The 26,603-nt window shown below is 32.2% G+C and overlaps 5 protein-coding genes across 8 annotated transcripts; 2 read left to right on the top strand and 3 right to left on the bottom strand.

The window, feature by feature from the left end:
* Positions 1-1,305: 1,305 nt before the first annotated feature.
* On the top strand, positions 1,306-11,990 carry LOC113854913 (regulator of telomere elongation helicase 1 homolog). Of its 3 annotated transcripts, none has more exons than XM_027486246.1 (24): positions 1,306-1,498; positions 1,843-2,099; positions 2,444-2,592; positions 3,342-3,423; positions 3,560-3,707; positions 3,887-4,043; positions 4,296-4,579; positions 4,730-4,775; positions 5,793-5,934; positions 6,022-6,176; positions 6,921-7,012; positions 7,097-7,195; positions 7,301-7,369; positions 7,782-7,868; positions 8,011-8,070; positions 8,148-8,263; positions 8,903-8,960; positions 9,033-9,138; positions 9,738-9,808; positions 9,910-10,267; positions 10,371-10,495; positions 10,863-11,008; positions 11,396-11,532; positions 11,752-11,990. In XM_027486246.1, the coding sequence occupies exons 1-23, from the start codon at positions 1,397-1,399 to the stop codon at positions 11,457-11,459; spliced, it is 2,973 nt and encodes a 990-aa protein (XP_027342047.1). In that variant the 5' UTR covers positions 1,306-1,396; the 3' UTR covers positions 11,460-11,532; positions 11,752-11,990. The 3 variants fall into 3 exon arrangements, with proteins under 3 accessions (XP_027342047.1, XP_027342046.1, XP_027342048.1); XM_027486245.1 differs by having other exon boundaries at positions 10,362-10,495; XM_027486247.1 differs by having other exon boundaries at positions 8,145-8,263; positions 10,362-10,495.
* A 2,179-nt stretch (positions 11,991-14,169) lies between these two features.
* On the bottom strand, positions 14,170-15,072 carry LOC113856021 (transcription repressor OFP14). Its single transcript, XM_027487642.1, has one exon. The coding sequence runs from the start codon at positions 15,070-15,072 to the stop codon at positions 14,170-14,172; it is 903 nt and encodes a 300-aa protein (XP_027343443.1).
* A 4,950-nt stretch (positions 15,073-20,022) lies between these two features.
* On the bottom strand, positions 20,023-20,545 carry LOC113856020. The gene is made up of 2 exons (XM_027487641.1): positions 20,225-20,545; positions 20,023-20,118 (listed from the first exon to the last, which is right to left on the bottom strand). Exons 1-2 carry the CDS (start codon positions 20,543-20,545, stop codon positions 20,023-20,025), a joined length of 417 nt encoding a protein of 138 aa, XP_027343442.1.
* A 1,665-nt stretch (positions 20,546-22,210) lies between these two features.
* LOC113856463 lies at positions 22,211-23,141 on the bottom strand. The gene is made up of 3 exons (XM_027488281.1): positions 22,605-23,141; positions 22,392-22,463; positions 22,211-22,314 (listed from the first exon to the last, which is right to left on the bottom strand). Exons 1-3 carry the CDS (start codon positions 23,127-23,129, stop codon positions 22,312-22,314), a joined length of 600 nt encoding a protein of 199 aa, XP_027344082.1. The 5' UTR covers positions 23,130-23,141; the 3' UTR covers positions 22,211-22,311.
* Positions 23,142-24,568: 1,427 nt separating this feature from the next.
* Positions 24,569-26,441, top strand: LOC113855345 (ras-related protein RHN1-like). Of its 2 annotated transcripts, none has more exons than XM_027486957.1 (7): positions 24,569-24,607; positions 25,091-25,168; positions 25,286-25,453; positions 25,571-25,619; positions 25,726-25,799; positions 26,029-26,122; positions 26,341-26,441. In XM_027486957.1, the coding sequence occupies exons 1-7, from the start codon at positions 24,569-24,571 to the stop codon at positions 26,439-26,441; spliced, it is 603 nt and encodes a 200-aa protein (XP_027342758.1). The 2 variants fall into 2 exon arrangements, with proteins under 2 accessions (XP_027342758.1, XP_027342757.1); XM_027486956.1 differs by having other exon boundaries at positions 25,726-25,892.
* The last annotated feature ends 162 nt before the right edge of the window (positions 26,442-26,603 follow it).

The following is a 26,603-nucleotide window of genomic DNA, read 5'->3' as shown; positions in this document are numbered from 1 at the left end:
TTGCGTGTTCATTATAAATTTAAAAATAGTGCAATGATTAGTAACATGAAGATATGGAAATAAAGAAAGAGATATGGTTTTGAGGTTGTTAAAATTATAACTTAACATAAATAAATGTTTGTAAACTTCTTGTAAAATCATAAGAATTTATTTTACACAAAAATAATATAATTTTATTACCTTAATTGTAAATATAGTGTTTTACAGCTTTTAAAGAAGAAATAAAAGTGATATAAGTGATGTTATTTTAGCGCAAAAATTGTAATTGTTTATTTATTTTATTAAACTTGTAAAATAAAATATAAATTCATAAGTTTACAAATAAAAATATGAGTTTAACAATTATGATTTGTAATATTTAGTTGATAGAAAAAATAGTTACGAGAATAATATTTTTGTGTTAAAATATAATTAATATACATATCTCAATCTTATAAATTGTGCATGCGTGTGCATATATATATAAAATAAGAAAGAAAATAAAATCTAAATTTTAAAATATTCACTTTCATTTTTAATTATATACATTATATGGAAAAAATAATTTAAAATTTAAAATATTTACTTCTACTCTTAATTAAAAGTATTATTAAAATATTAATTTTGATCGTAATATTTTATATATTAAATTACTATTTAATTTTTTATTTAAATATAATTTTATAAATATTTAACATAACTAGTTACTTACTTAATTTTAATTAATTATATAACATAGAAAAAAATATTTTAGATTTAAATGCAGTCTTATTGCATAAATTTTTTATATACATTTTTATTTATTATTTAAGATTATTGAATACATATTAAAAAAATTATTTATGTTTTAAAAAATTATATTTTTAATATATTTTTATTTATTATTTTAATATTTTACATACTAATTTTAAAAACTATTAAAAATCATTTGAGAACGCGAATTTTAAAAAGAAAAAGAAAAGAAGATAAAATTTATATTTTAAATAAATATATTTAAAATTAATATTTATTTAAAAATAACAAATATAAATTAATATATTAACAAAAAAATTATATATTTATTATTATAAATAATATATAATTTTAAAATTAAAAATGAAAAAAAAATATTTTTTAAAAATTCATTCTAAACATACCTTAAACAAAAAATTAATAGTTAATTATAATTTTATTTTTAAATTAATAAATTAAAATGAAACAATATTTTTTTAATGATTATTATTCTTAAATAACTTAAAGTACGACGTCGTTTAGCTGATATCGGCTGGGTTGGCGGGAAAATTAGACTGGCGAGTGGAGGGCTTCTGATATTAGGGTTCATTCATGTTCAAAATTTGAAGTTCAAAGTTCAAGTTCAAACAAACACTGAAGAAAATAATTTCTATTTTCCTTGTCAGTTTCAAGAAGAAGAGAAGAAATGCCAACTTACAAGATCAGGGGAATAGATATAGATTTTCCATATGAAGCCTATGATCCTCAGCTTGTTTACATGGATAAGGTCATCCAATCACTTCAGGAGGTAAGGATGACCTTAGTCGTATTATTTTTTCAGGAGCTAGAATATGATTTAGAATTTCGTTGTTTCAATTTTCAATTAGTAGGAGTTGCGGTTGCAATTGCGGTTTAGCATCAAATAGAACGCTACACTAGATTATAGCTTGTTGGTGAGGACAACAACCGATTTGAAGTCGTTATTTGTCTTTGTTTACTTTACTTTTGTTTTCAAAAGCTCTATGCCTTACAAGGTTCACCTATGGTGTCCATTTTTTATATCATTTGTTTATAATTAATGTCACGAATTGACTCGTTATATTGTGCTAAGGGTATTCATTGTTTACTTCTATCTATGTTTTGGCATCGCAGAAATGCAATGCACTGTTGGAAAGTCCCACAGGAACTGGAAAAACGCTGTGTCTTCTCTGTGCTACCTTAGCTTGGAGGAAGAGTTTGGGTAGTTTCACAACTGGTGTGAGCACAAAGACTGGTGACAGGTCAGAGAGTATAACTGATGTTGCATCATCACAATCTGAGTCCTCGGGATTTTCTACAATTGTATATGCTTCACGCACTCACAGCCAGATCCGTCAAGTAATTCAGGAGTTGAAAAGAACATCTTACAGGTCATTTTATACTTGATAATTTTTTTATAATGAATTTTGCAAATGATTCTATTGATGTACTGTTTGTTGGCTGTTGACTTGTTGTCATTGTTGATGATAGTTGATGGTGTCAATGTCATGTAAATGTACCCTTCACTTGTGCTTACTCAATCCTAAGAAAAGAGCTTTTGTTTCCTATCAAGTTGGTGATTGTGGTCCAGAGACAGAAAGTAGATTCTGTGGGCTACCCTGGTTGATATTTAATGTCCAATAGACTTATGCTGAACCCAATCAATCTTTTACTCTTCATTTTTATGGTGATATGAGTGTCATGGGCCTATTATCTGATATTTATCAGTAAACAGGCCTAAGATGGTAGTCCTGGGATCTCGGGAGCAACTTTGCATTCATGATGAAGTGAAGTTACTTCAGGGAAAAACACAAACAAATGCTTGCCGATTACTCTGTCGAAGGCGTGGGAAGCGTCAGTGTAACCATTTCTATCGTGTACCCGGTAATTCTGTAAAATATTTTTCTATGCATATAATATGGGTACTTATATTTTACATGTGATGCGGTCCTGGCTATATGCATTTTTGTATCTTAGCTTAGCAATCATACTTAACACTTAGCATGTATTTTATTTGATTGGACCAATGTTTTTGTGTATGTTCCACAATCACTGTTAGTACTGTGAAGTGCCATGGTTCAAATGATGAACAAGCAGTAAAATTAAGAAATATCAGATTTTTTTTATATGATTATTATTACTATTATTATTATACATGTGTCACTTCAGTGTGCCATTTTTGGGTATTTATTTCATATAAACATCTAGTTTCTCACCAATTCAAAGATGCAGAATTTGGGAAAGAAAAAAATCTGATAGGATATAGAATGCAATTGTTAGGATAGGAGACTAGAGAGAAATAATTTCAAAGGTCAAAAGTTTGAACTATGAGTTTAGACTTCTAGGAAATTCATTACACACATTGTTTTGTGAGTGTGAGCGAAGTAATTCCTGATGTCATGATTTTACGAAAAAATATTTATCTGTCATGGAACCAATTGATCATGCTTTTATTTGATGTGCAACCTACCACAAACCTATGTTATTGACATGATGTTTATAGAGGTCACTGAAAGTTGTAGATCATTTATGAATTATTTGTCAAATGTTAATTGGATTTTAATTTTGAAGTTTTGATGTGTCATAGTTATGTCTTAGACTAGCTTGACAATGTTACTTAAATTCTGTTGTAGATTACTTGAAGAGCAATCCCCATCTTGGAGAAGAACCTGTAGATATTGAGGATTTGGTCAATATTGGTAGAAGATTTGGGCCGTATGTTATCTCAGCTATGCTGGCTGTATCCCTAATAGAGTATCTTAATATGCAAATTTTACTTTTATCGCCACCATGTTTCTTTCTCTCTCTCTCTCTTTCAAGTGAAAACTTCTGTTTTTACTTTGTATTTCAGGTGTCCTTATTATTTATCAAAGGAGCTCCACAAGGTTGTTGATATAGTATTTGCTCCATACAACTATCTTATTGATCGTGGGTATAGAAAGTCTCTGCAACTTTCTTGGAGCAATAGTATACTCATATTTGATGAAGCTCACAACCTGGTAAGAAGATATACTGCAAATTTATGATAGGAAAATAAGATTTACTGCATGGACCATAGGTCTATTAAGTTTAAACCTTTCTAGTGTATGTCTAATGTTTCCCTTTTAACTACCTACATACTCTGCTACATTTGTTATTGAAATTCATGGGATACAATTTTATGTGTTATTACTTGCAGGAAAGCATATGTGCTGATGCAGCCTCTTTCGACTTGCCTTCTTGGCTTCTGACTGCTTGCATTTCTGAGGCACAAAGTTGTATTGACCTGTCAATAGAAAGGAGAGATAAATCAAATGATAAGTCACAAAATCCGGATGATTTTGCAATTCTTAGAGGTGAATTTAATCTTATAGAATGTCTGTCTTCCAATTTCTCTGACAATATCATGATGCATGCTTTTACTAATTTCCACAACATTGTCTTATCTAATATGAAACATGTTTGTGTTTGCTGGATTTTCTGGCAAGGCAGCGAACTTTTAACACATGACTCTTTTCTAGATTCTGGTTAGGGTGCTTTGAAAGTAGTAAGTTGTATTGTATATTTTCTTGAATCTAAGGTACGGGATGGTATTTTCTTTCTTGCAGCACTTCTTCTAAAACTTGAAAAGCGTATTGCTGAAGTGCCTATTGAATCTAAGGAGTTGGGGTACACCAAACCTGGGCCTTATATCTATGAACTGCTTGCTGATCTTAACATCACACACAAAACTGCCTCTAAGCTTACTGATATAATTGCAGTAGCTTCAAACCTTCTTGAGGAACAAAATCAACAGAAATCAACTGGCACAATCTGCAGGTTGGATAGAATTGGTGAAATTCTTGATATTATTTTCAGAGATGTAACAGCTGCACGTGCTAAATATTATCGTGTAAGTTTTGGACTCTTATTGTCTTAGAGTTACACTTCACTGGATAGTTTTTGTTGGTCTTGTCGCTTCATAATAATTTTTGTTTGTGTAATTTTACTTTTCTTATTCTATAATATCTTACTTTAAGCTTTATTTCCTTTTACATAAAAGGTTCATGTGCGGGAGGTTGAGGCTTGGGCTGGCAATGGCTCTAAAGGTAATTTGAGACTTATTTAGATGAACTAGATATCTCTATGTTTCAACACACACAGACACACACACATGCATTTTATATAATATGTTGGGGCATGATTGATAATTTCTGTAGCACTTGTTCAGTGTGTTAGTTATGGTTCTTTTGTGACGATTTCATATTTAATTTTTTTTCTAATCTTTATCCATTAGTGTAATTTGTTCATTCCTTTGTCAGGCTTTCTTTTCACAAAATATTGTTAAGATTTTTTTTTATAAAGTTGTTATTTTCATTTTTATACAAAATGTATTTTTATGTTAAAATGATGGCTGTTTATGAGAGCTTTGGATAATTTTCTCTTGAATTTAGTATAGTATTCAAAATATATCAAGGCTTTTTGGCCTTTGGATCACACGTTTTTTGGTGTTGGAATTAGCATTTATAAGTTTAACACCAGTCTGTTTGGTTACGTAATACGAGTGATCATGGTTGTTTAACTCGCTTTTTAACTCATAAACTCGTTTGAGTTTTCAATCCTAATTAAGGAAATCATGTTAAATCGCATGAAAACTCATTTTTGGATAAACTTGGGTAAACTCGTAAGTTTACACCTGATTTTACAAGTTTACCAAAACAAAGAGAAAATCACATTTTTCACCAAAATAACACTATTTGGAATTAGGGTACCACTTTTCTTTCCTCTTCGTAAGTTGTGAAACACCACATTTACTAGTAGGACACCAAAATCACATTATCATTATGTGATTTGACTATTTAAGTACGATTTTAACTTTATTATTGAGCTTTATTTCATTATTATGACTTTTTAAATATTATATTTGTATGAGGTAAACTTGAGTTTACGGACACTACCAGTTTACTAGTGTTTCATGGAGAACTTTAGTCTTGTAAATGAAGATGTTCCTTTTGTTATACAGACAATCTAGCTTGTTTCCATTAGACATGTACAGTGTTTTGTAACTGAAGATGTCCTTTTCCCTTCCATTCTCAGTTATAAGACATGTTATTTTGATTTCATAGGCAAGGTGTCAAGGACACTCAGCTGGTGGTGCTTTCATCCAGGAATAGCCATGGAAGAATTTCCTAAGCTTGGGGTTAGATCTATTATATTGACTTCAGGCACATTATCTCCTATGGAATCGTTTGCTGAGGAGCTAAAATTGTAAGTTCCTGTTTTTGCTGATTGTGTTTTCATCCAATAATATGTTGGTTGTCATTCACTAAACAGAGTTGATTCTTGTCACCTCAGAGACTTCCCCATTCGGCTGGAAAATCCACATGTAATCACTCCAAATCAGATATGGGCTGGAGTTGTACCAGTTGGTCCTTCCGGACGAACTTTTAACTCCTCTTACCGCACTCGTGATTCGATAGAGTACAAGCAAGAGCTTGGAAATGCAATTGGTATTTGACTTGCTTATGGCTACACTGAGTCTTGCAAAACAAAGCCTTATAATATTTATGACTATTCTGACTGGTTAAATGAAGCCTTATACTATTTGTCTAAACATTTTGAAAAATGCATATCTAGTTATAAATATCGGAGTTGTGCTGTTTTTTATAGTGAAAGCCTTATTGGTGAATGGAACATTACATTCTTGTTACTGCTTGATTCTGCTTTTATATTCTAGCCTTCTGCGCCCATTGCAGATTGTGAAGTGCTTTAGATCAACAGTTTTATCCCTGTCTAAGTTTAACATATTTAAGTTTTGCATATTGTAACAAAGGAATATTGATAGTTTGCAGTGAGTGGGTGAATCATTCCTAGAAAGGTATGAGGTATAATTCATACAGTTTTAGACATAGATTTATGTAACTAGTCCTAAACATGATGTAGATTTATGTTTTTGATAATTTATGTTCTTATCTAACTATTTATTAGGGGAAAGATGTGGGACAATGGTGTTTGAGGCGGATGAATGTGGCTTTGCTTACCTAGGCATGAGAGGCAAAAATAATTTTCTGATACCATAACAATACCTATGGGAGGAACCTAAAGAAAATTCTATATTACAGACTTTAAAGGAGATCCAAAGACCTGACAGATTTGGAAATAAGTGGCTTGCATAAATTATCAGAATTTGAGAAAAAGAACAAGCAGTCATTGTTACTAACTGTCTATATTTTCATCTTAATATTGTTTTCCAGTAAATTTGGCCCGGATTGTTCCTGATGGACTCCTTGTATTCTTCCCATCTTATTACCTTTTGGATCAATGCATTGGGTGCTGGAAAAGTGTGGTAAGACTCATGCAGACCAAATGAAGAGTTAAATTTGTTTGCTCTGAGCTCATGGTAAAATATGTTGTCATTTGTTATTTTCAGAGTAATGAAAGTTCATCATCAATATGGGAGAGAATTTGCAAACACAAAAAACCTGTTATAGAACCTAGGGAATCTTCATCATTTGCCTCTTCAATTAAGGTAGCACTTTTATGTAACATAGTGAAAGCATGTTCTTTCCATAATTAGCATTCAGGCGCATCATATCCTAAGATGGATTTAACCTATATATGTATTTTTTGACAGGACTACATGACTAAGTTAAATGATGCCTCTGTATCTGGAGCAGTTTTTTTTGCTGTTTGTCGAGGGAAGGTATTCCTTGATCATGACTGCTGTGAAACAAACTTCTGATTTGTTCTCACAGGCATTCATAATATATAGTATGTTGTACAGATTCTGGTATGCAGTAACAAATCCAGAAAATTTAAGCTATAGGGGTGACACATAAATTTATTGCATTAAGAATATAACATACTATACTATCAAAAGTGTAAATATACATTACAATTGTTTTTTACGAGTTTTCATGTTTTGAAAACATCAAATGATTTTTTCATTATTAATATTATAAAAAATTGTAATCCTTATTTCTAATTCAAAGCACTTAAAACTAATAGAAAAATGTCAATAGCAGAGATGTACTGCAAAGCAAATCTATAGCATGTTGCCTCACTTAGATACATCTGAATGTGAAGGTCATTTGTGTCAATGGTTATTTTAACAGGTAAGTGAAGGGTTAGATTTTGCAGATAATGCTGGTAGAGCTGTGGTAATTACTGGTTTACCATTTGCCACAAGCACTGACCCCAAGGTTCAATAATCTTTTCATTTACCTTGAAAATTTGTATGTTATCCCAATGATTAAGCTTTCTAATGCTAAATAGTTCTGTTAGTATTACCTATTATTAGTTATGTATGTTATCAAATGCATCACTGGGTTTATTAACTAACAGGTTCGGCTCAAACGTGAATACTTAGATCAACAATCTCGGGCACAGGGAGAATTGTTCAAGGTTATGCTGATTTACTTGACATGAATTTTGCACACATTCCTGCAATATATTTTTTTATTCATCTGAATCTTAAGCAGGTTTTAACCGGAGATGAATGGTATAACCAACAAGCCTCTCGAGCAGTGAATCAAGCTGTTGGACGTGTAATTCGCCACCGCCATGACTACGGAGCAATTATTTTCTGTGATGAAAGGTTCTATCTTTAAATTATCTTGCTCTAATTTCCCCCAAATACATATCTTAGTACTAGCAAAGTAACATGAGCTTTGATTAATTACTCTCATGCTCTTTTTTAAGTGTTCCCTTTTGAAAGAAAAATCTTGACCCTGCTATCATATGGATAATTTATAGTCAGTGGCTTGCCTTGGTGAGTTGGTCCTAGTAAATTTCTGTTGAATTTTTCTGGTTGGTGTTGTCTCAAACAATAAACTGAGTAAGGTATTCATGTAAGTTGGTCAGTTTCATGATAGTATTATATGAAGTACTGTTCCTTTTATCTAAATTTTCTGAAATAAATATCTCAATATATACATCTTTTTAAATATAAGAAATGTAAGTCCTCGCTCTCCACGTGTCATGTTCAGTATCAATTCATTTTACACCCACAATTTTACTTTTTCTATATACTGTCCTGAGTCTTGAAGCATGGGCATCTTAGTTAGAAATACAAAAGGCTGACTAGTACACATGTCAAGATGCTAGTTATGATTATTCTTTTTCTTTATTAAATATCAATAGCCTGTTATGAAGCGACCTTAGTAATTATTAATTTTCCCTTTGTTGTTTTATTAACTTTTGGTGAGGGTTATTCATAGTATTGGAGTCATTGCAGGTTTTCACATCCACATCGTCAGTCCCAGGTCTCACGTTGGATACAGCCTCACATCAAGGTGCTATTTTTTGCTGAAGTTGTCTTTTTGAATTACATATTTTTTTATACTAACTGATTTCCGATCTTGCAGTGTTTCTCAAGATTTGGAGAAGTCGTTTTCACTCTAACTCGATTTTTCCGGGATGTTGGAACTGGGAGCCCTACAAAGTTGTCACTCTTAGAAGCTGAAAATGGGGGTCAGTGTCTTCTAGGACTACATTATTTGGCATCATTGTGTTTAGACTAGTTCTCCCTCCCCTGTTTTTTGACTGCTACACTGAAATATTGTTAATTTGTTTCTTGAAAAGCGTAATGGGTATGGCTTCTATCTGCTTTCATGAATTGGCAGTTGAATTTGTGGTAAATCAGATGGAGGTAAATATTTTTAATTAAAGCATGGGTTAAAGGTAACCTCCAGCCCAGGAGAGGGAGGAAAATATGGGTTACCTACAATGTGATTGTGTATTGGATAATAATAAGATACGTGAATGGAGTTACCCTTACAAGATGAGATGGACTTTTGCCTAGTCCAAAATCAGCTAATGCTGAAATTATTTGTTATTTCATTCCATGAAGTTGGTTAGATTTTCTCAATATTTTTGTGGTCCATACTGGTGTAGATGAGTTCTAATTTATAATGTTCCTGTGTTATTTGAGCATACCTTTTTAGTTCTTCAGTCTTCAATCAAAGCAAACTTGATTTCTTGCAAATAGTAGCTTCTTTTTCTTTATATTCTTTTACCTGTTTTCTACTAATATGATTTAACTGGATGATCCTCCTCAATTTTCAATATAGGAAATCTGGGGGAAATGCCATCAGAGCACCATATGGACAAATTTTTCATGGAAAAACCTTTGTCACCTCTGGTAACTCCTTGATCATGCACTGTTAGGATGTTCATATTTTTGAATCATATAATGCTATCGTTTGGCCCTCCAGTTCAGTTTGTGAATGATTGTACATGCAGACTAAACCAGTGGCTCAAAATTTCTCTTTGAAAGCTTCATCTTTGATTTATACTAAAAAAGGGTGTACATCATTCCTGGGGGAAATTGTGCCTGCCAATCGCTCATCTCTGTCTTCTGACAATGGAAAGATTGTGGTCTGTGAAAGTTCAAGAGATGTTTGTGGCAAGGTTTTGCTTGGAAGGAAGACTCTGCTGTCACAAGAACGTGATGGGGTTGATTTGACTGATTGTTGTCAACTGGGTGAAAAATCAAAGGATACGCCAATAGCACCTTGTTCTGCCAAGAAACGTAGATTTATAACAGGGGAGTATGACTTAAAGCAACATTTTGGAAATTCTAATGAGCAATCATCATCTGGTACACAGTTGTTTAATCATGAAGCTCTCATTTGCAATTATGTCAACCATGATAAATCAGTAGATTTATAATATAGCTAATCAAAATGCTCAAGGTGATGTAGATATGCAATGTAAAGATGATGGGACCTCTGACAGTCTTGAGTTGATTAGACAAAAAAGCAATCTTCCTAGTGATTCTGCACCTTCTGCTGGTGATGAAACCCAAGGATCAGCATTCCTTGCTCAGGTAAAGTCATTAAATATGAAACCAAAAGAAACTTAATGATTAAAGCCAATATGAAGGAGAATACAATAAAATATGTAATAACAAACATGAGCTTTAAGGACATGATCATATTTAGCCTTAATTTTGTCAAAAGTTAAAACTTGAAACTTCCGATTTATTTTTGTTGTACAAATATGGTAGGTCAGTTTGCCTTAAATTTTAAAAGTATTTTCCTAATTATTGGTAACCATCCTCAAGGTTTGTACTTTGGTTGGGATTATACTGTGGGGTAATATGGCATTAAAATTTATGTTCCTTTCCTGTCAAATATATTGATATTGATGATAACTCTGGCATAAGGCTACTCTGTTTGAATCATGCCCTACAGGTACGGGATATGCTTAGTACTTCAGAATATATAGACTTTGTGGGTTATATGAAGGCACTCAAGACCAAAGCGATGAAGATTAGTGAAGTATTACAGTGTATTTCTAGATTGTTTTCTGGACCTGACAGGCTACCTCTCCTTAAAAGGTATTCAGTGAAAATGCAATATCATAAATGACCTTTCTGGTTATAAAGTGTTGTCCTTGTTACCATTCATCACCAGTATCAATATGTTATTATTGAAAGTTCTGGATGTATACAATAAAAGAAATTAATAGCAATTAGCAAATCACATAATATAACATTTTTGAGATGTGTAATCATGATGCATGAGCGAAGTCATTTGATGCACAAACTGCAAAGTATTACAGGGTATGTGAAAGAAAGTGACTACTTCCCACCCTTGAGATTGCCACCTGGACTCACTTCCTTGCATGATGCTTTTTACCTGACGGAAATGTTTTTCTGATATTTGATTGAATTGAAATTTCTGATGTTAAAGCATCTTGACCTTTGCCATCTTGTGTTTGATAGGTTCAAAGATTACATCCCTGCCAAGTATCATTCTTTGTATGAGCAGTATGTTGAAAAAAATTAACCACTTGGAGATACTACTTAAAGGTGCCCCTGCTTGTGACTGCTGCTTCGACAAATTTTCAGCTAAAATTCAGGTTATCTCTTAGCATCTCTCTTGGATTTTGTGATTAAAGATGTGGAAAGAATGGATATTAGTTCGTGACACAAGTTTTAACAAGACTAGGAATGAGAACTGACATAAAGCAATATAAATTAGATATCGGTATTGCTTCACAACAACAGAAAAGATAATCTTATGTCTGCTTCAGGAGCATTAACTTCAAACAGATGATTATTTGAGCACTTTGTTACAGATGCGTACTTTGGGGCATACAGTGTGACACAAACATGTTGGAATGAGCCTTCTTGAGATTTGATGTTGGCCTGGGTGGATCAGCACATGAGATATTTGGGAATGAGTGGATACCAATTGAAAGAATGGTCATTTTTTTAAGGCCAATAGGCAACCAAGCTCCTTGGGATGAATCCTCAGATTACCTGTCTATGATAATATGTCCATTTTTTCTCAAAGACTTACACATAAAACAGTGCTTCCATGATGAAATGCATTGTGTTTTCAACAATTATATTCATACACCTGGATGGGTACTTCAACCAGTCTTCTACCCCATTTACCTTTTCATCTCTTTCTTACTGTCACATGCACATTAATTATCGCATTTTTCACTCCTTTCTTTTTTCTTTTTATCTCTTAAAGATATGTTTGGAATGGGAGTTTTGGAGAGAAAGGAAAGGAATGATATATTTTTTAATCTTAAATACATTAATTTTATATCAATATAACAATTTATATATTTTATTTTGAATGAATATTAATTTTAAATATATAATTTGTCTTCCCCTATCTTCCAAAATTTTGCCTCTCAATCAACTTCTTAATTCTTTGCACCTTCTATACCTTGAAGATGGAATGTATCACTAGCATTACACTTGTGTTTCTATCATTGTATATGCAGCTCGTAGTAGCACAGATGATAATTGTGTTTCAAGTTTTAAAGTTTTACTTTATATTTTTACTTCATGTCATCAGTAATGCATAGAGTTCTTTTTTTAATCAATAAAAAATTGTGAACAATGTGTTGAAAATGCGTTTATCAGTTGTCAGACTATTTTATTAGATGTGCTATCATCAGTTTGGCATCCTATGAAGGCAGTTCGAAAATTGTTATCCATTGCGAGCTGGCCGACTTAAATGTACTTTTTTGTTTTATCGACAACTTTTCTTTTAAATGTACCTGTGAGACAATAATGAGCTATTTTGGCAAACGGTTACGGCCCCACGTTTACGATAAATGTTTCAATTCATAACTTGAAGTTATGGTTGACCCCAAATAAACTTGTAATAAAACGTTTAGATTTTTCTACTAATGTTCACTGGTCTTCATAATAATAATAATAATAATAATAATAATAATAATAATAACAACAATTAGCAAGATGGGAAAGTACACCGTTCAATGGTCAAGTTAAGGTCTGACAGCGATAAGAACAGTGTCTAGTAATAAGGGATTATCGGCAGCAATTAAAACAACTTTTGGGTGGACAGTTTAATCTTACAAACCAGATGAGATATTTACATATTACAGTTATTCAGCGGCTTTTTAATAATTGAAAAACATCAAATTTCTTCAATTATGCTGATCCTTTCATTTCCTTTCCTCAACATTTCCATGTACTTCGATACTAAAATATGTCAAATTAAAGAAAGTGAATTGGCACACGCAATAATTTTCCATTTTAGTTTACGAAATTAGGGTTGGCTATTTAAATGACTTTACAAAATACTCATTTTGTATAATTATATAATGTACTAACTTTAGGCTTATTTCAACTAGCGTATGCAATTATTTTTGCTGTGACTGAACGGAAGTTGAGTTTCAGGACCCGTTTTGCTACTCTATCGAAGTTGTAGTTGAGAGAAACGGAGGAAGCTTTTTGTGTGTCGGATTTGTCGTTATTGGAATTCATTTCCGAATTGCAAAGAAAGGATAGACAGCGTACCTGATGGAAAAGTGAGGAAGATGTTAAAGACTAAGGATATTTGCATAACAATTTTTTTTCTTGATGAGAGATTAGTTATCTTCAGTAGATTGATTTTTTTGGTAACTATCTATTACAAGCATGGAAGCGAAGATGTAATTTTTATTCAAGATTGTAAAACTGGTAAGGGTGTTAAAAATGGCCCATGATATTAATTCATTAAATAAATGGAGGGCAAAAAATCCCCATTAAGCCAAGATTGTTAACTGAGATTATATTGTAAAATACAATAAATATCCTATCCTCACAAAACCTATACAAAACATCATCATCGTTATTTAAATATGTATTTATCCAACGGTGGATATTCTGTTGGTTGACATGGAGAACTTCAAACATGGTGGATAAAACCAAGAAAGAGTTCGGGATACAATTTCACCATCAATAACAGCAACACCTCACTTAAAACCACAAAGATACAAAGCTTAAGCGATAAACAAAGTGCTCATTGTCTTCAAAAACACTCAAAATCGTATGGTACAGCTTACTGCATGTGATGCCCGATGAGAAAAAAATCAAACCCAAGCCACGCTCTTGAAAGAAGAGCTACCTTTCCTTGCTCCAGAAGCATAACCACCTTTGGACTTTTGTATGAGAACTAATTAATCACATAATAACTACAAAACACCGAAAATATTTATTGTTATATTTGAAAAAAAAAACTCAATTTATTAGGAAGACCCAAATTCTAACGTTACTTCTTTGTTCTCGTTCCACAACTCGGGAACAGTCCTAACAGTTCGAACGCTACGTGGCTTGGCCGGAACAGCATCGGAATTTGAACGCATGGAGGTAATGAGATCGACGAAAGCCCCGAGAATGAACTTATGGGATTTTTTGTCATTAAGGTTTAGGTAACAAAACAGAAGCTCTTCCATGAAATCCCAATTGATGAGGTTGTTCCTCGACCTGGCTTCCACCATTTCTTGCATGGAACGTTTGAAATCTTCGTAGGGGCTCGGCGAGTACGTTAAGAGAGCGATGCTGTTATCGGGAAGAGTGTGTTCCGTAGCCTCCTTTGAATCTGAAGATGAAAGTGATGAAACATTGTTGAGAGTTGCGGTTGAGGTTGTTGTTGAGATCGAACCTGCTTCCTCGCTCGTGTTTGTCATGGTCGTTAGAGCATCCTCCACTAGTGACCCAGAGAACCCTGTTTTCACGAAGAACCGAGTGGAGCTACAAAGATCACGTGGCGTTTCCACTAACCTGGGTGACTCGAACAAAAGAGAACCTAGCGTAGGAGCTTCTTCTTCTGCATGGTTTTGATCTTCGGATACCCTTTTGGTGTTGTGAATGTTTTCGGTTTGTTCGTCGTCTTTGAGGTATAAAGACTTGAAATTCTCGAAGAGGAAACGATCTATGTCCGCCAGGGTGGCTGCATCGTCGTTGTGGCGATTATTGTTGTTACCATGATCAGCATCGTTTCTGTTGTATAAGGCGAAAGAGGGTGTCCTTGGATGCTTGCAACCAGAGAGAACCCAGTTCTTAGGAGAGGATATTGAGTTAAAGGGTAATCGAATTTGAGGGCGTGGGTTTTTGATCTTGAAGAGGTAATCTTGAAACTTTTTGGGCATGGTTGTCACTGGTGGGGGGATTTGCTAATGAGGATATACGATGAGTGAAAAGGTTCAGGTGTGTGCATGGAAAGGAGAGGAATTGATCATGGAGGTGTGTGACATGAAATTAATTATGTTTGACAAATCTAGGTTTATGTCCTTTTTAAAATGAATTTAGTTAGGGAAGAATTTGGTGAAACGCACGGACTTGGTTGAGAATCATGCTTCTTGCCAAATCCATTTGAAAAGTATAATTTGTGGACGCGAAATTTCTTGACCATAATCATAATCTTTTTACGATTTGTGTGAAGTTTGGACTTTGGAAAGTAAGTATGAGAATATGAGATTGTGTACTCATTGTCGCTTTCTCGGTTGCTCTACAATATCAATATATGCCGCGGTGATGATTATGGTAAAAACTCAAAAGAAGAATGATATTGACATTCCAAATATTTTCCCATTTTCTATACTATTCTATTTTGTAGAGGAAAGGGTAGAGTTTGATTGTGTCGGAGTACATAAATGAATATTATAATTGTAAAAATGTTACCTGGCTATGTCTAGGAGGCCGTTTAAATGCTTGCGTTCATTAAAAAAATATGGGTAACATTGAACTTAAAAAAAATAAAGAAACGCTTAAATAAGCAATAATGGTGAATTTAGCATTGTGATAATAACGTTTATGTGACTTTAATTCCTTCTTTTCATGATATTTTAATGTTACAAATTCGAGTTTGAAACTAAATTAAATATTGTACACGACGTTAAATAAATGTACAATGTCGTTATTACTTACCGTCTCGCTTTCTATATAATATAAATTCCTTGCGATTATGTTTGATGAGTTTAGCGTCAAGGTCAACCATATATTTTTTCAAGAAAAATGTTAAACGGTGTCTTTATTAAGCAAAGATTACGAAATTAAGAATAGTTTTTTGTTTAACAAAAATTATTATTTACTGATTTTTTAAGGTAATGATTTATAAGACCTATTTTAAATTAATTATTGTGGTATTTATCTTTTGAAATTTTTTGTTATGAAATCAATTAAAAGGTCTAAACATCAACATATTTTTTATTTGTAAAGAATCAAAACAGATACAGTGACACAAAACAAATGCTGTTTTAGGAAAATCGTGTTGTTTTGGATCCATCTGCATCTGGGTGATTATGAAGTAGTTGAAGCTTACTAATTACTTATAAATAATTAAGCTTTCAAAAAAGTATTTTCAACTGAAAAGAGTATTATTTTTTATTAAATATTATTTGTAATTGAAAATATCACGCTTTTGATAAATTAAAACTCTGTTTTATTTTTCTCCTAACATAGATGGACTAGCTCATATATAATTGTATCGATTAACCTTAATCTTCTTGGTGAATATTCTAAATCCAATTCATTATATATTATACCTAATTAATTTATTTTACACAAATGACTAAGTAAGTTTATGCACAAACTTTTTGTTAACTTTGGGAAAATAATAATAAAAATACTATCTGAAATACCTCAATGTATGTCAAAAAAACCATTCTTCAAAGGACAAATTAATAATGCATAATACATCCAGTTATTTTAAATTGTTTCTTGTTAATTCTAAATCATGTGTGTATTGATTCTGTCAACACATTAGAATAAGACTTAATATTTCAATTATCGGTTTTTAGACTGGCAGCCTCTGTAAACATCGCTGTCTAAATTTGATATATTTTGCTACTGATAACTTTAAGCACTTATTAAAAATTAATTATTAATGTTAGTCATTAAATAAATATTATTTAATTATTAATATTTTAAGTTTTTAATTAATATACTATGATTTACTTTTATTTGAATATCTTTTTATTTCATTAAATTTTGCCTTGATTTAAGGCACTCTTTGACATTTCTAATTATTTAATTTTAGTTTCAGTCAACGACGTCTGTAATTTATTGCATTTTATTGTGGGCCAGTAGACGTCAGCCAGTGAATACAAATAAGAAGCTTTAGATGACAAACAATTGATTTCTAATTATTGCATTTTTAGAAAATCAACAAACAATTGATAAAAATTAACAAAATTATTTCACTGATTAAAATATTTATTATTCTCCTTAATTTTTGTAAAAAAAGACTTTAGATGACAATCAATTTAAAATGGAAGGAGCATTTGGGTGGTGTTTAAAGCAAACCCAAGAATAAAGAATTCATCATTAAAAAAAAATGGAGTAAATTACAATTTTGAAACAAAATCAGAGCTCCGAACTATTTCTATGTGTAAGATAAAAATCTATTTCTCAGTAAAAAAAATGTGGGAATAATTTTATTAAAAGATAAGGAGTATTCACACGTTCAAAATAATTTATTTTTATCAACTACAATTGATGTCATTGACCTTAAAATCAATTTTAAAAATAAATATAAAAGCTTGTTAATACAAATATAAATTTGGCAAAAAGAATATAAAAATTAATAATACTGTCATAAAATTAACAAATGAATACGAACAACATAAACGTTTCATAAAAGAAGTTAAAAAAAGGGTTATAAAGGGTACTCCCTTTAATTTTTGTTTACGTTCAAAGTTTTATATAAATATTTAGAAAATAGTTAAAATTTTAAGTTTTATAAAAAGTTTTATTTAATTTTTTATATCTTTCATATATTATAATAATTTTATAAAATATTAGTAGTAAATAAATAAAATAAAATCATCAATATAAATATTAAAAAACAAAAACAAGTATAGTTTGCAAGAGTCAACGCTTAAGAATAAGACCCCATGACTAACGTGTATGTAGACCACCCAGTAACTGCTGTTCTTTGTATTTGACGGGCTTCGTTTGCGAGTGATTTACGGTATTAATTAAGAATGTTTAATATTAAATACCAAAAATTATTTTAAAGAATAAAACATTTGATATATATACTTATGAAATACAAGTTGAAGCTTTAATTTTAATCATATATATACTTATAATATATGTTTAAATATAATATTTTTTGGGTGAGGATATTACCACTCTACTATAAATAATTTTCATATAAAATATTTTTTATTGTTTAATTAAATTAATAATAATATTTAAATAAAAAGTGATAATATATTTTTCAAAGCGATCGACATACTTAATTATTTTATATATGTTAACAGAAATAAATGAGTATAAATCTTATAATGTCTGTATGTATACTTGTTAAATTTTGTAAATATTGAGTAGTACATAAAATGAGTCTTTAACAATTATGTTTACTTTACTTATTATTGTCCAATTTAAATGAGTCTGTAAAAAAAATAATATAAATTTTTTTTTATAATTTAAAAATGTTCAAATTTTTAAAAAGTTTTTTTTTTTTTTCATTACAGCTTCCTTAAATCTGACTGGGGTTTGAACTTTTTACCCATGTGCTTAGGACCGCTTGAGTAGCTGTTTCTTACAGTCCTACTGGGAGGTTTATAGCTTGCCTATCATATGTAAGGTTTGGGTTTCTGCAGTTCATAGTTACCAATAAAGTAAAAAGAATAATCTTAGTCATATGTTTCATCGTTCTGTTTGGATTTATGCTGTAGAAAGAAGAGAGGGATATTGATAATACATGATATAATGTGATTAAAAAAAATAAAAATAACAAAGTAAAGAGTATGAAAAATATGTATAAATATAATTGATGTGAAAACGCATTTAATGGACATAGCAAAATAGCAATCAAGCATGCCAGTGTCAGCGTGAATGTGTGGTTGAAGGGGTAGGGGGGAGGGGATTTGAGTGGACGGGTCAAGTCAGGTCCTATTTCCACGTCGTTAGGAATCATGTTTATGAACTATCAACTATCTATATATATAGGTTATTAGCGATTTGGTCGTGTATTTTTCTTGCACCTAATTTCATGGAGCTGAAATTTGAGTGTGTGAATTAGAAGCATAGCAGAAACATAGGAACAAACAATTGGTTTGGATCTCTTGGGAAGCATGACTTGATTGTTAATGGAGCATCCAAGTGAAGTTGTGTGTCTCTAATTTGGACGGGTGCACCGTAGACATTAATAATTGGATTGGACAGCTTGGTCCAAAATATGCATAAGAGGGTATAAAAACACAAGGACAATCATTAAATTCCATGAGCCCCGCTGCACAGCTCTGAAACCCCTCAGTGATGATTGTGATATGCGTGGTGATTTACAAAATTCATAATATCAAAAGAACTGTTCGTATAACTTTTGCTATTTCTATTATGTTTTTTTACCCTGGAATACTTTCTACTTTATAAGGTGTTGGTTCATAAGAATTCAAAATGTTTAATGCAGTTTCTTTCCCGTCATGTATCCTTTTTGGATGCTAATTTAATAGCAGACACTCTTAGAAATGGCACAAGAAGAAAAAAATATAAAGGGCAAAAAGCAAGAAGAAATTATCTATTGGTAACACTAGCCCATGTTCAGAGCACATGGTTTCTGCAGTTACTGCTTTTCTACTTAGCAAGATAGAGTGATCCAGAAAGATCACAAGTACTTAACCTCTATAGTTTGCAGGATATGTTTCAGGACACGTGTATATATAAAAATTTAAAATTAAATTAATTATATAAAATATCGTGTACCTTATTAATCTTTAATAATTTAAATTACGAAATTAAATAATCAAACAACATAGGAATTTTGTGCTAGATAAGCGTGATATCCTATTTTGTCGTTTTATTGCAAGCTTAGACAGCAGAGGAGAAATAAAGACTAACGTCCTCAACCTCAACCAAAATCCTTGTAAAGTGCAAATAAAACAATTTAATATCGAGTTCATTATTAAGCTACCACTAAAAGGAAATGAGATCAACTCCACTTGAAGGTTAAGTGTGCTTATTAATTATAAAATTATGTTTATTGGCATATTAAGCAAACAAGATCAATTACTAAAGCTCTACTTTATGAACTTCTGATCACTTATTTGATGATGAACTTGGACTATGGAAACAAAGTCTATCTCTTTCATCAACTATGTACCATGAAGTGGAAAAGCAGATGACAGAGAAAAGTAAATGGAAACATCGAAGAACATCTCAGTGAGGAGATTAGCAATACTTCCACATCTCTATATGTGCAACCACATCATAATTCATAGGAAAAATAAAATATTTGAGTCCAAAAGAACTAAAAATTACACTACGTTGCCCTTATCATTTGTCTCCATCACAAACCATTTTAGTAGTATTCTCAAAAATCTTGGAGGGGACTGCAAATCGAGCTGAGAATGAGCGAGAAAGGTTATCAGGGTCGGTGGAGTAGCCATCATCAAAGTTTTGTGAGTAGGAGCTGAGGTCATATTGGACATGAACTACAGGTGAAGAACTGAAAAGTTTCCTCTTTTCCCTCTTGATCTTCCTCCAAAATGTTCTCCATCTTGGCATCTTCAATCTTGTCATTAAATTATCGACACACATGAAGGAATTGTAGAAAATTCTCACATAACTTGACCAAGTGGTGGTGTTTCTGTTGCTCACACACTCGCAATTTTCCATGTTTATGGTGTAAAATGGAGAAAATTTGAGATTATAAAATGGTTAAGAGAAGAATGAGTCTGTTTAAAGTGCTTCAAGTGAAAGCACTAAGGCTATTTGTACAATGAGCCCCTGCACCATCACAGCATGTACTTATAAAAGGAAAGGAAGAAGACAAAGACTGGAATGATATAACCTTGCAATATCAACAATTTCTATTGGGTGTGTCAGAAACTAAGATTTCAATTTATGACTTTTTTAAATTGGTCCGTGGCTGTAATATATGAAGTCACATGGGATGAGCTTTGTGTAGTAAGTTACATGGGAGATAGTTTTGATTATTTAGATTAATTATTGTATAAAATGTCGTTTACCTATGAAAGAAACTGTTGTTCAAACAGGCAACGTTGTTTGCTATGTTACAAACAAGATAAAGATGGCTTCACACCCTCAAAGGGTGTGTACACACAATGAGAAGAGAATTACAAAAAGAGAGAAAATAAGTTGTAATTGATAATGTGATGAAAAAATAAATAAATCAACACTGGTTGGTATTTTTTTTTTATATAAATATTTTGTAAAAGTAGTAATTTTACTCGAAATCATGTTAGCATGATTCCCAATTCTAAACTCTTCATTCTCCATAAATAATTTTACTTGTACAAAACATAAGAACATATTCTCTCTCCAATTAAATTTATCTTCAATTTTATAGAATTACATTTATACTTTTCTTAAAATAAACACATTTTATCTTTTAAAAAAAATTATCACTAAATTTATATTTTATAAAAAGTTCATTAAATTAGTTCCTCAAAGTTATAACAGTCACCAAATTCCCTCATTAATTATGATAATCTGAATGATGACATACAACAAGGAATTTGATGACAACTTTGTGCTCAAAAGGATTAATATAGGGAGATTTTAAAATTTGAAAAATTAATATAGTGAGTTTAAAATGTTAAGAAAATTGAAAGGTTAATATATCCTAGAATCTAATCAAGAATAGCAAGCGAGGAGGGCAATAACAGGGCGTTCGAAGTTTAAAATTTTAATGTCGGTGTGTGTTAAGTGTGGAACTCTGGTTTGAATATGAGAAAGAAAAGGAAATGGAGAGAACAAAATCGTTTGCTATGCAAAGAAGTTAACGATGAATTTATAGACACTGTGTTGCTATCATATTTCATTTATACGTTCGTAATTATTGACCGCCATATCTAACTACTAGTTAATATAAATTATTTCAAGAAAAAAAGAGCCTCATTGCTACTAAACAGGGCTTTCAAGTTTAGTTTAAATTGAACCATTTAGGCATTTGGTCCAGTGGTTTCAGTGATTAACTGTAGAGTAGTAATAACATTACTGCAAGTGATCCAACACGTTGGTCCACTCACTTCCTCCGCCACTCTTATTTTCACCCAATTTCGTACAATACAACCTGTACTGCTTCTTCGCCCACCACCACCTTAACCAACCCATTTATTGTTTACGCAAAATGGAAAGAAATTATCTTAAAGAGTTTAAAATTCTGGTTAAAAACCTTTGTTCCTGTGGGCTTTAACCTCCAAATTACCAAAAAAATAAAAAAACTAAAATTCTGACCAAAAAACGAAAAAGCATTACAATATATAGATTGCAACCATAATTTACATGATTTATCCATGATATATATATGTGTGTGTACTCCAGCTAGCAAGTACTAATATTATACATATGGAGAGGGAGCAAAGATGTTCTGACTCTTCTGCTGACCCTGCTTGGTTATTGGCTAGTTCTTCAGTTCATCACTGAAGTCAAATCATAAAAAGATTCAGTATAATTAATGGATAAGCACATTCATTGAAAAGTTAATAAACAAGCTTACCTGGTGGAGACAATGTTGACGAACAATTGTCTGGTTTCGTGTACTCACCAAAACCTCACATGATAGTTTTGCCTGTGGAATATTTACAAAATATAGATCAGCATTAGCAAATTCAAAGTATTAGGAAAACAATGAAAATGAATTGAAAGTTTCTTCATTTCTTGAAAAAAACAGAGTAAAAGAACCATATGATTAAGAGTAAAAGAAAGTTACCTTCATAGGGAAGTGAAGGAAGAGAAGGGCCAATTGGCCCCTAATTTGGCTAATTGTATCGAAGGGTACGATACCCTTGGCCAGGTCCTCCAGCAAAAGCACCATCTCAGGGACCACACTAATGCCGGAAAATTCCACGTCAGCATCCACGTAGGAATATCCCCTGGGCCTCACGTGACCGTGTTTCGCCGTCACGTGCCCCAGCATCTTCCCCCTGTAGGCAACGGCCACGTTAACGGCTCCGAAGTCCAAGGAGTACACGTCAGCATTGTGCACCATTAGCGTGAGAACCATGGAGATGTCTACGGTGATCGGCGGCAAAGGGTGCAACTTCATCCGCTTCAGCTTCAGTCGTACGATGGTCAGGTTAGGATCGGATGGCCAGAAAACGTAGACGGTGGTGAGGAATAGCATGAGACCCAGCGTGCAGGTCACTCCACAACGGCGCGTTAAAACGACGTGGTTTTGATGGTGATGAGGTTTACGAAGGAGAAGGGTGTACCATGAAGCTTTTGAAATTGGCATGGCTTTCCTTTCACTCTGTGTAATGCGATTAATTGCAGCTTATGATCACTGAAGATGGTACGTATATACAACACATTATTGCTTTTTTTCCCTTTGTTGTGTGCGAAATTGTGGTGTAGTTTCCTATTTTGTCTCTATGTTCGTTGTGTTCTTCTATCACCTTTTTCCTTGGTTCAAATTCATTCTCGAAGTCATCAACTTAACACCATTTATGAAATCATAAATGCCTTCACTGTTCAAATACAATTATAGATAAATACTTGTGAGTTTTTGTTTTGAAGTTATAATCATTCATTTCAATTACTATTTATTTATATTTATGAAAAGAAAAACACGAATTGACTATGATCTTGTATCAGTAAATGTGACGATGATAATCATATAATTGCTACTGTATAATGGTTTTCTTAAAAAAAAAAAAAAAAAACTAACTGTGTAACTAAAAAAAAGTGTAGAAAAGAATAATTAATCGTGAAACTATTTTGTGACATAGTAAGCCATACTTAGTTAAGACTTAAATAGGTAGTTGTTTAACTTTAGAGTGGTTTATTGTGTGTTCAGTAGTCCACGGTATTAAATATTAAAAAATATTTAATAATTGTGTGTTTTCAATATAATAGTTTTGTAATAAAAAAGTTATTTAAACCCTTAATTTTGTAAAGAATGTTGTCAATATACTTTTTAATGATGAACGTGTGATTGGTTTCAGATAGTATATATTTAATTATATATTTCAAATATGATTTCGGGTTGGAGCTTTCTACACGTACACTTTCAAAACCACACTCTACGTACCATTAGGTTATGCATGTCATATTTGTATTTGTTGAATCTCATTTATTACTTGGAATTGAGAGTGCTATGATGCCAATTTCTTATTTTACCTTTAGTAACTAATTTCATGTTCATTGGAAGTCAAACTCATTCTAGATTGCTTTCAAAAACAAGTGAGATTTTGAAAAGGAAAAGATGGCTGAAGCCATCAATAGATTATGGTTTTTTTGGGCATTTTTCTGTTCTGCTAGGAGATCATGGACTGAGAGATGTGATGCGTGTGATTTTCTTGTATATATGTTCATTGTTCAGACATAAAACAGCAATTTTGCAATTTTAAGGCTTCATAACATACTCCATATTGCTTCTGAGAATGCTTTTTAATGGATAAGATAAGAGCACAACCAAAGAATAATATCAAAGTAGTTCCTCACATTTAGAAATATATTCGACTAACTAACAGTCTTCTTTTTTTCTCTTGGTGAAGATTCGACCAACTACTAGTCAACGCTAAACAAAACTACTAGTCAACGGTCCTGTTCTTCCCCAACTTTCGAATGAAAAATTTAACTAGTTGCTTCTTTGATCTACACACTCTCTTTCATCATAGAATTCTCTTTCTTTTCTGCAATTTCTACGATTTGTTCTCTTTTAAACCTAGCGGTATGGCAAGGCCAGGGAATAAGATCATTCAAGCCAAGCTGGTGGGTACGTCTTACCTTAATCTTATATAAAATTTTATTTTCTTTTTCTTTTCTGATTTATATCTGTACTTAATCTTCCTCACTGCCCTTGCTCCTTATTTTATTGATTTCTAATTTACACAAAAATCTATTACATATTGCATTGTCCATAATGTATCATATACAAAGGAAGGAATACTTAATATGACAAGAATAACGATTACATGAATAGATTGTCTATGTATGAAATAGAAACAGAATAAGAAAATCAACAGCGCAGGATCAATTAACCAATAGGATTTTATTTCATTTTATTGTAATTTGACCAACTTTTCAATATGATAGCAGACCATGGGAAGGATCTGATTATTAGAAACAAACATTTGCTGAAGCAGCAACTTTTACTCTTTCAATTTCAAATTTGCAATATTTGGTTAATTTTCATCTAAAAATATGTTATTAAGATCAGAAACACAAATTTATAGATTGTGCCCCTTCTTCTAGGTTCTTCTTGGAGACATGGGAACTGGAAAGACCAGTTTAGCATTAAGATTTGTGAAAGGCCAATTCTTTCCTAATCAGGTTTGCTTCCATTTTATTTATTAATCGAAACCTGTTTTCTTTGTTCATATCATATCAGTGGACCACCATCACGGTAACAACTACAATTTTGGAAGCTTAATATTAATCTACGTACAGGAACCAACTATAGGAGCTGCTTTTTTCACTCAAATATTGTCATTACCTGAAGTGACTGTGAAGTTTGATATATGGGACACAGCAGGACAGGAAAGATATCATAGTTTGGCTCCAATGTACTACCGTGGTGCAGCAGCAGCAATTGTTGTATATGACATCTCAAGCATTGTAAGTATTGAGTTTGTTAAATTTGAAGGCATTCAGCAATTCCCGTGTTGTATGGTTACCAATGGAAGTTGTGATATATTTGTAAGCCTAGATTGAATCTTAAAGCTTTTATTTCAGGATACATTTGTTCGAGCCAAAAAATGGGTTCAGGAATTGCAAAGACACGGTAATGCCTCAAACTCGGGAAAGAAACAATTGCTATATGTTGTCTTTGTCTACCAGCTAGCTGAATGCCTATCTCACAACAGTAAAACCATATTCACTTCTTGTAGGAAATCAGAAGGCGGTGATGGCATTAGTAGCAAACAAATCTGACTTGGAGCCAAAGAGAGAGGTTGAAGCTGAGGTAGTGTTGAAATCATCTTCACATCCTGTCCCTTTCTCTTCTCCATTTGAAAGCACAACAAAACTATACAGTTTATTCCTCGGCATTATCTTCGTTATCTTATAGTGCATTTTTTTTTATTTAATAGAATTTGTGCACAGTTCAACGTTACAGTATAATAGAATACAACAGATCCTTCTCCCCTTCTCTTTTTCTTCGTAATCCATTTGAGTAAAGTAGACTATTGCAGGAAGGAGAGAGATTTGCTCAAGAGAATGGAATGTTCTACATGGAAGCATCTGCTAAGACGGCAGAAAACGTCAATGAGCTTTTCTATGAAATAGGTATTTTCTGAATAACTTCAAAATATGGCCAAATTCAATTATTTTATTTAGATGGTTAGTTGGGTGTGGACTAAAAATAACCTGAAAAATTCATGAACAAGATTTCAATAATATTTTATGAATAAAACTTACCCATGAATTTTGCACCTCCATACCCACGGGACCAGTTTAAGGAAATAAAGCAGCTGTTTAAGTTGTTGTTTGCCTCATAAATTCAGCAAAAAGACTATCAAGAGCTTTTCCACCAAAGCCTACCGGAATGAATTTGAACAGCGAAATACAAGATGGAGGGAGAAAATTTTTTTGTTGCTCAACTTGATAATCCCAAGTAATCAAGTCAGAGAATAATGAATGGTACCAAGGTGTCTTTGACTTTGTTGTAATACACTGACCACTGAATATTGAATAACTATTACTCTTTCCCTTGTAATTTACTTCTGATCTGGAGTCTTGTTTTATATACACGTAAATGGGTACATAT

The sequence above is a fragment of the Abrus precatorius genome, unplaced genomic scaffold (genome assembly GCF_003935025.1).
Source record: "Abrus precatorius isolate BTA unplaced genomic scaffold, Abrus_2018 Scaffold11, whole genome shotgun sequence".
Taxonomy (NCBI): Eukaryota; Viridiplantae; Streptophyta; class Magnoliopsida; order Fabales; family Fabaceae; genus Abrus; species Abrus precatorius.
This window is presented reverse-complemented; position numbering and strand designations above follow the sequence as displayed.